Raw genomic sequence first — 9,815 nt, forward strand, 5'->3', positions numbered from 1 at the left:
CCATTTGAGACCTGCTCATAGGAAAAGCATCTTTCATTACTAGATTCCATTCTCCCTATCTGTAGCCTCAGTTGAAAGAAAGAACTATCTTGATAACTTCCCTAACCTTCACAATTCTTACTGTAGGTCTTTGTAAACTGTCAGATGAACCTTACAGTTAAGCCATTTCTCTCTCTGCAAACAGAGGTAGAGGTAACCTGGTGAACATTAGAGATTACTTCCGTCTTTATTATAAAGTCTGAGAACTTTTATATCCTGCTTCTCAAATCTGGGAATTTTTATGTCGAACCATTTTACTCTGTATCCTTAGCATCTTGCCCAGGGCAACATATCAATGAATACATAATAGAGAAAAATAAAAGAAACAAAACAAAAAAATCTTCCCTCTCATATCCAGTTAAACTATTCAGGGTAAAAATAAGAGACTATGCCATAGTAGAATGGAAATTTTTTATTTTACAAATAAAAAAGCAAAATAGTGCTACGAAATTGACCCTTAAGTCACACTCTAAATTCATAACTTGAAGCTGAATTTTCTCAGTTCATCAATTAATTCCACTGGAGACTAAGCCTGTCTGTGGAAGAAGCATAGGCCAGATTTAACCATGATGATGGAGATGGCAAGATTAAGCAAAGGGAGTGATTGTAGCTCTGTTTCAAGTTTTTCTTTTCCTTGGAAACATTCTCCACAGCCATGTGAGACTTAAAACAAACATTGTGACGTCCTGACCAGAGGTTAAAGCTTTGTCACAGAGAACTGTAGAGTGCTCTTCTGCCTTCATCCTGTGATATTCATGTCTCTCAGAGAGGTCTGGCTAAACCAGAATATTCTTTGCAATAGCAGTCAAAGTCCTTACTTGGGTCACATCTGTTACCTTTATAGAATATTCTGAGCTAGAAAGAGAGGCTCCCATGACAACAGAAGAATTTCTGCAATAGAAACAATAAAGGAACAGATAATTATACAAGTTGTTAAATAAGCCGTCCTACTGGCACTTCATTTTACAGGGTGAAGTCAAGGAATCTGGACTACCAAATTTCATAATTTTTATTAATGAATTACTTGAAATATCTAGTAGCCAACTCTACCAGACAATATAATTGATTTTATATCTAGAAATGTATGTTCTAAGGCTCTTGCTTCTTTTACATTTCATTTTTCCCAATCTATAAATAATCACTACTAACTATTAAGCTATAGGAGTCCTCTCAAGTATAATAATAAAAAAAAAAGACATTACAGTTTCAATTCCTTAATGATGATATAATTTCAAAATAACTGAAAACAGAGCACAGGTGAGGGAAGACCAAGTATTAAAGGTAGGAAGGATAAAAATAACTATGACTCTTCCATCCTTACACCACAGTTACTAACTTTGCTAAAGGAGAGAATAGGTGAATGAACACACATACATACCTGACTCATTTAGAAGCTTAGATGATGAATTATTAACTAGTGTAAGTTCAGCAATGACAAAGATATAATGGTTCGCCTATGTTGAGAAAAGCCTGCTTATTTAAAGCAAGATAAGAACCATTTTACAATTGAGAACTGCAAAGATAACTGCAATACTTATGTATTAATCACAATATTCCACTCATTTATCATGCTATTAACTAAGGTTTTCCAATTTGGGAAAGTAAAGATTAATCTATCCCTTCTTATATGAGTCAAAGAATACATTTTTACCGAAATTTCATTCCTGAATCTCTAGCAGATCGAGCAGAACAGTGGAATTCTGCGGCACCTGAACCCTCAAGGATCCTTTGTAGATTTCTGTCCGTTATACCACCCCCTGTTGGAAAAAAAATAAGTGACACATTAAGTAGAATTTTGCATAAAATGTAATGAATAATAATGACTGCTTGCTCTACCTCAAATCCCCAACTGAAATTTCTTATTAATTCATGAATAATTCTCTCCTTACTAAGCTAGAATGAGATTAGAACGGCATGATGAAAAATGTAAACTACAGATTCTGGAGAACAACTGATAAGGTCATAAAACCTATATGACAGAATCTTCTATGTCCATTGGTTTTTAAAACAATGTTATATATTACAGACATTAAATCTAAAAGGATTACTCTAGGGCAAGGAATATCATTGAGTACTCTACCTCTGGCTCCCCCTCAAGTAAAGAAAAATCAAATTAAATCAGAAGGATAGGCTTGGGGACAAAGCTACAAAAGCACAGCCTCAGAGGTGTGTCTGAAAGAATCTCCAAGGTTCTCTGGCCCAGCATTCAAAGACCACACTGATATCATTCTAAATAAGAATAATGCAAGGTATTCTACAGTTCATTCATTATAATATCAATTTTTTAATTTCATTTCACAGAAGAATCTGAATCTATTAAAACTGTACAGTCAAGTACTTTATGACGACTCATTTGTTTATATGAACAATCTCTTAAATATTTACATATCATATTCTCAGCTGATACCAGATTACAAATATAAAGTTAGTTTACTCATTTTTATATTCTCTCTGAAGATACAGAAGTATTCAATAAATATTTTTTAATGACTGATAAAATATGTACTTTGTATTTCAAATTATTCAAGTTGCTGAGGTAACCTGACTTTCGGACTCATTAACTTTTTTTCTTAGTAGTACAGTAACATCACTAAGTCCTAAGTAGAAGAAAAAATACAGACTGAGAAGTCAGATTCAGATTGGAATCCTTGCTTCACCACTGTAGCTCTTCACAGCCATAGATCTTAGATAACTTACTTAAAACCACTGAGACTCATTTTTTTTCCACTAATAAAGAAGGGATAATTGCCTACCTCACAAGCTTATTGTAAGGATTAAAAGACAAATATGTTATTTCCTTCTAACAAATAACAAAATATCTGGCCACTGAAACCATGTTGCTCAGTTATCAGCAACTTTATGACATAGGTAATACATTTTCCAAATACATACTAACACATCTTCACAGTTGGAACCTGAGAGGACAACTAGTTCAACATCCTCTCTTTACAGATGAAAAAACTGGAGCCTACATATGTTGTAAGCTTCATTATAAAAGTCCCCAGAGGGAAACTACTATGATAATTATATTTCCCAATGATGAGTACTTTAGACATTCAAGTTGACTTACCCAGGAATTTTTACTTCTTGGTTACTTATTTACATGAAATTGTAATAATTGGTTTACAGATCTGTTCTGTGAGGTCCTCAAGATAAACGATTACTTCATACACATTCTGTGTTTTCACAACTACCACAGAACCTGGCATATAATTATCATTTGCTTGGTAAGCTATGTTAAATAATCACAAATATTTTTGTATATAACATCTTCTCACCTAAGACTAAGCCTCTTGAGGAAGTAGTTTCTTGGGTAATTCTGCATCTCAAGTAATGCTTTGCACAAAGTAGATAACTTAATAATTACATAAGGAAAGGCAATCTTAATATTAACAATTGTTTAAGTCTAGCTATGAGTTGCCAAGACTAAACACATTTAGTCTTAAATGGAAGTACATCACACTTGGTTAAGTCTCTTTAATATTCCCTGCTTATCTATAAAGGGTCTAAATTTGAGAGATAAGATGCTTTCTCTCTGTTCCTGTTTCAGGGACTTGCTACAGGTCAGTTTTCCTAAAATTCTGACATTATCCCTCTATCTAACCTCTTTTTAAAAGTTGGTCTTTATCTGGCTATCACCATTTTGACCTCTGGCCAGTCCTGACATCAGTGGTAGTGAGACAATAGATACTGCATGCCTTCTGATGTTATGTAGTATCATATATAGAGAATCGCCCTTTACATGTTCTTACCAAAAACATTTAACCAGGATCTAATCAAGCTTATTATCTACCTACTAGTTTATCAGAAATACAAAGGCTAGGAAATACAAGCTAAATAATATCAAAGGAAAACAATTTGATAAATCCAGAAAGTAAGACATGTTATGGGTAAGTAGTCCAAACTTTTTAAATGTCATTTTTTTAAAGCAAGAAAAAGGAAAATTTTTATATTAAAAATATTAAGATAAACCAAGTACAATACTTATTCTTTGATGGGATCCTGGTTTGAACATATCCACTATAAAATACATGCTGGGGACAACTAGAGAAAGAAGAGTATTGACTGAGCATTAGATGGTATTAAAGAATTAGTGTTTATTTTAATAGGTGTGATAATGATATTGTGGTTATAGTAAAATGCCCTTATTTTTTTAAAGGTGCATAAAAATAAAATGTCATGATGTTTTTAACTTTAAAATACCTCAAAATAAAAAAAGATGAGATAAATGAAGCAAAATGTTAAATCTATGGAATGAGTATATGCTATTTTCTACTTTTTTATATGTTTGAGAGAATAATAAAAAATTAAGATGGTCTTTATATGTATCTCTCTCTGATTCTAGGTCACCTTATATAACTCTCTAAAAATTGTGCATTTCTAATAAGCCATGATGTACATAATTGATCTTATAGTTATTAACAGTGACCCAATTGTTCTCAAAGAATTTGGAGATCTCTCAGGAACTGAGTATTATATTTGTCCAAAGATATTACCTAAATGTTTGCTTACACCTTGTTAGCAACTTGGACATTTGGCCCTAACACAGTGTAGCAGCTTGAAACTTGGTGTGCCTCACCGGAGATGAACATCCACGTCCACAAAATTCTACACTATAGGAGAACAAACATGGAGAAAGCCCAAGTCCAAACTACTTCTTTATTTGCTCTTCTCTGAGCTTATCCCTGCTGGAATGTTCTCCTCCTTATCTAAACTTTTAATTTCCAGCAGAGATCTTCAATCTTAAATGTTTTAATCAAATTATGTATTCTTTCTGAACACCATGTACTAATACTTTTTCCCATACTGCCCACTTCCTTTGCTCTTCCTCCACTACCGTTCAGTGTTAACACTACTGAATGGATAGATAAATAAATACCTGGCATTACCACAATCCTGCCTTTTGCCTGAAAAAAGAAAAAATAAACAAGTAAATTTTAATATCTTTCTCTTATATGAAATAAGGCAGTGAGAAACATAAGTATATTAAATTTTAAAAATTATTACTAATGTTTAATTTTCAATAGATCTTTTCTATTTCTTTGTAAGTTGTTCAGCATAGTAATTCTTTCTACGCAGAAAGTTTATTTTATTGTATTGCTTTAAAGATCTGTACTGTTATGAACACAAAGAATAGAGAATACAATACAAATACTGAATAATCACAACACCTTAAGAAAAGCCATTACTGAAAAATAACACTAATCTGAGTGTTGGTAACTGATGGGATGAAGTAGTTGAATTTTTTTTTCCATCTTCATTTTTTTTTTTAAATTATGGTGACATTGGTTAATGAAATACAGTAAGTTTCAGGTGTACAATTCAACAGTAAGGCACATATATATATACATTGCATTGTGTGTTCACCGCCCATAGTTATTCTTTCTTTCTGTCGGGAAGTAGTTGAATTTTTTTTTTTTTTTCTTTTAGGCGAGGCAACTTTTGGTTGACCTCACAGAATGCAAGGACCTTGTCAGTTTACAATCCCTTATTTTTTATTTTTTACGCCTGCAGCACCTGGTCTTCCTAGGTGGTCTCCCATCCAAGTACTAACCAGGCCTGACCCTGTTTAGTTTCTGAGATCAGATGGGATTGGGCTTGTTCAGGGTAGCATGGCCATAGACTAGGAAGTAGTTGAATTTAAACAAGATTTCAGCAGAAAAGAAAGAACATGGCATAACTATAAATTACGGGGGAGGAAAAATCTACTCAAATTTTGTATCTGCAACTAAATTCCCTAGCTTATTATACCAATTAAACGAAAGCATAGATCCATTTAACAAGGTTTTAAATAATAAAACTGGACTATATAATTTAATTTATAATAAGTTTAGAAGATAGATATTAAAATTGCCTTACTTTTATATTCCAATTTTCATCACATTTCCTAAATAAATTTTGGTAAAAGATCACTGAAAGGAAATTATCCACTATAAATGCATACTTACTTAGTACTACTAGTAGCAGGTAGGTAACAATGATAGAATAAAAATGACATAGTATGTCAGGATCATTAATTTGTAGAATAAAACCTGTACTTTATATACAAATTGCATTTTTTCACATGCGGATTCCCTAAGATGGATTTTTAAAACTGGACCAACCAATCCTGCCAATCCAACACAATTCCAAGTCATCTGCCTCAACTGTTCAGCCTACATATGCACTTAGCCTATTCCCTATCCAGCTCAGGTTAGCCAGACAATCTTTCTTCTATTGAGTGCTGTTAAGCAATGGAAAAAATTCAGTCAAGAACCATCCACAATTTAGTTTCTTTTTTCATAAAACAATGACTAATGTTGAACATACTTAACTCTACATCATGTCTAGTTAGGAAAAAAAATTGAAAGACTGGTTTAGTGTGGAGAGGAAGAAAATGGGGAGAAGAAAAAAGTGGTATTGTATCCAATGTGAGAAGAGGGGCAGAGGGTGAAGAAAAAAGAGGATACAAGAGGACAGAAGAGAACAGAAGCCAAAAGAAGAGAATAAAGTAAAATTGGCTAACACCAGAAATAACAAATGCAAAGAGAAGAGAAGGTGAAAGTCTCAAAAGCAGTGATAGCATAAAAGCAGTGGAAAGGGAAAGTAATAATAACAACAGGGACGAGAATAGAGATGGTCATGAGTAGAGAGAAGCAACCTTTTTCTTTACTTTTAAGACAAGTTATAGATATTTTAATGAGATCTAAGTAACTATCAGTGTAAAGTTAAGGTGAGCATTCAGATATGATTGTCTTTTGAGGGTCTTTGTGTAGCAAAGCAATAAATTCTAAAGCAGCTCCAAAGAGCCAGATATACTACAGAAGCCATCTACGAAAAAGATTTCAAATTTTTTTAGTTAAAAGAAAGTGAGGGTAATAAATGATATGCTGGTGCAAAAAGGGAAACAGAGACCAATAAATGATTTGGAAAGAGTGATCACAGAAAAAATGGACTGCTACAAAATTGCTTTAGTTGCACGTTACAATACCAAGTTGTAAAAAAACAACAACAACAAAAAAAACTCTTTTCGAGTATGAGTCAACAACAAATTGTGTTCTACAGTCATAAATCCCCTCCCTGGGAGCAACTCATTCAGCAACACACCCAAACAGACATTGTCATAAAACTATCATATCTCTCATCTATTGTCCTAAGGGTCCATTTACTTTTCCAAAAAAGTCATTTCTTTTTCCTATAAGTGCTCTCTCTCCTTCTTCTAAGTTCCCAAGTGCCTTTTGCACCCCTCCTCTTGGATGACATTAAGCCCCAAATTCTAAGCACCTCTTTGAGTCACATTTCTTTGTGAATTCTCATATATAAATACATATGTAACTAAAATCTGTTTTTCTCTTGCTAATGTGTCTTTTGTCAGTTTAATTTGCAGGCCCTCAAATACTGAACCTAAGAGAGTAAAGAAAAAGTTTTTCCTCCTTGACATGATGAACAGGATAAAGTTCCTACAATCGTGGAGCTTACATGTTCAAGGAAGACAGAAAACAGATAGATGTATTTATATAATAAAATTTCATGGACCAATTAAGTACAGTGGGGAAAAAAGGTAAGGCAATAGAGAGTAAAGGTGGGAGGGGCTATTTTATAAAATTTAATAACTGTTAGAAAAGTAAGTGGAATGAGCTGCTTAATATTCTCAAATGTACTGAGGGAAGCAACCATAAAACAAAATATTTATTATCTAGAAAACTGAAATGATTTTAGGAGGGGAAAAAAAGTAATAGAACTGTTTCTTCCCAGTGACAGCTTTCTAAAACAGATAAATGATACTTTTAAAGAGATGAATTCTATCACTTTTTAGGAGGCCTTCTATAAAAGGTTATTTAGAACAATATGCTCACCTAAGGTTATCAAAGTGATTTAACAATATAAAGCACTTACTAAGTGTCATACTTTGCACTGTTATCTAAAATAATCTACAAGTGTTCTAGGAGGTAGATACCATTATTATGCTAACTTAACAGGGGAAGGTTTTCAATGGTTAGGTAATTTACCCAAAGTCATTATAAATAAAAGGGAAAGCCAGGATTTAAAAACAGACCTACCTAACCCAAAAGCCTAGGTAGGCTTTAACAAGTATATTATACTGCCTTCAAGATATATAGTATATATCTTGAAGGTATTGCTTCAAGAAGTAAAGTTAGCATGATCTCACTTACATATGGAATCTAAAAAAATCAAATACATAGAAGGAGAGAGTATGCCAGGGGCAGAGAAGTGGAGGAAATGGGGAGATGTTGGTAAAAGAGTATAAAGTTGTAGTTATGAGTAAGTCTATAGGTCTAATGAATAGCATGATAATTATAGTATAATAATACCATATTCAATAGTACTGAAAATTTGCTAAGAGAGACTTCAGGTACTCTCATCACAGACACATGCAGATTTTGAAATAATATACATGACTGTGGCCATTATTCTCTACTCCGTGGTAAGTAACAATTTTAAAATGGATACCTGATTCATTGACTCCTCTATTTTAAAACTCTTCAGGTTTCCCCAGTATACCATGGATAAAATAAAACTTAAATAGTTTTCAAGGCTCTGGGCAGTATTCCTCTCCTCAGAGTCAACATTATAGTAATTCTTCAATATCTAAATAAGTTATGCTCACTTTTGTTTCCATTCCTTTGCATACACTATTAATTCTACATGGAACATTCCCTACTCTCTCTCCCTTCCACCCCCTTTTACATGGATAACCATCTTTCAAATGAGTAAGAAAGACATTGCAATGTGGATGCCTACTCCACTGGGAAGCTAACTACTGCCAACCCCCATCTTTCAAATATGGGGCTAATTCCTCTGCAATGTGCTTCCACACAGTACCTTTAAATACCACTCTATGAAAATTGCCTTCTCTATCAGAAGTGTCTGTTGTGCACTAGATTGTAAGGGCCGTGACTACACACTCCTTGGTCACAACCATAATACAAATGCTGTGTATCTAATATTTACTTAATAAATATTTGTAATATCAGTAAGTTCCAGACTAGCGAATTCATATCAGATCCTTATGTGAAATTTCTAAAATTATTTTCATGGCTACAGAAAAGTGAACATAAGCAGATATCTACCCAGGGACACTAAATAATATAACTAATAATAGCAGTAGTAATAATAGAAACTAACATGTATTAAGAGCTATATGTTGAGCACTGTAATAAGGCTCTTCAATCTTATCTCTACCCAATCCTCAGGGCAAACATATATAGAAAATATTAAACTTATCTCAATTTCACACAAGGAAACAGAGGCTTAAAGGTTAGTAATCTACTCAATACTACATAGCAAATAAGTTTCAAACCTGAGTCTCAAATCCAGAACTCTCAACTCAAAATCCATACTCACCATCTTAGAATACCTCCACACTGGTGTCAGAAAAACAGACACCACAATTACAAAGCCATCTTCCAACTGCTCTACAAATGATGCTAACTAACCAGGGCATAGAGAAAAATATATTTCTCCTATCTTGACAGATAGGGAGAAATGCGAGAAGAATATAGTTTTAGTTTTAGAATTCACCTCCAAATGATAATTATCTCAAATTTTATATGGGATCCCTGAGTATACATAGTCTGTCAGTGAGATGTTGCTTAAAACTATGCAATGCTGATGGCAGAGGAAAGGTAAAATTTGCTCTGGTTATCTAAATTAGATAAGATCCTTAGGCACTGTCTATAATCTCATCTTAAGAGCCTTGGTCACTAAAAATGCTCATGTGAAAGAAATAAGAATTATATACATATACCGCTGCCTGCTTGCCTTTTCCTATACAG

General features: G+C 33.4%; 2 protein-coding genes and 1 pseudogene across 6 annotated transcripts in view; 1 reads left to right on the forward strand and 2 right to left on the reverse strand.

Moving 5' to 3' along the window:
- COX15 (cytochrome c oxidase assembly factor COX15) overlaps nt 1-9,815 on the forward strand; it is a 53,433-nt gene that overhangs the window by 9,323 nt on the left and 34,295 nt on the right.
- CUTC (cutC copper transporter) overlaps nt 434-9,815 on the reverse strand; it is a 22,659-nt gene continuing 13,277 nt past the window's right edge. For 4 of the 5 annotated variants that reach the window (XM_039871537.1, XM_039871534.1, XM_039871536.1 and 1 more), the window contains 3 exons: nt 4,919-4,946; nt 1,691-1,796; nt 434-930 (listed from right to left, as the gene is read on the reverse strand). In XM_039871537.1, the coding sequence (XP_039727471.1) occupies nt 816-930; nt 1,691-1,796; nt 4,919-4,946 (249 nt within the window). In that variant the 3' untranslated portion in view covers nt 434-815. The remainder of the gene's footprint in view (nt 931-1,690; nt 1,797-4,918; nt 4,947-9,815) is intronic. The other variant, XM_039871538.1, reaches the window with a different exon arrangement.
- Nucleotides 5,545-5,663, reverse strand: LOC120609912 (uncharacterized; annotated as a pseudogene).

This window comes from Pteropus medius, unplaced genomic scaffold (genome assembly GCF_902729225.1).
Source record: "Pteropus medius unplaced genomic scaffold, Ma_sr-lr_union100, whole genome shotgun sequence".
NCBI lineage: Eukaryota > Metazoa > Chordata > Mammalia > Chiroptera > Pteropodidae > Pteropus > Pteropus medius.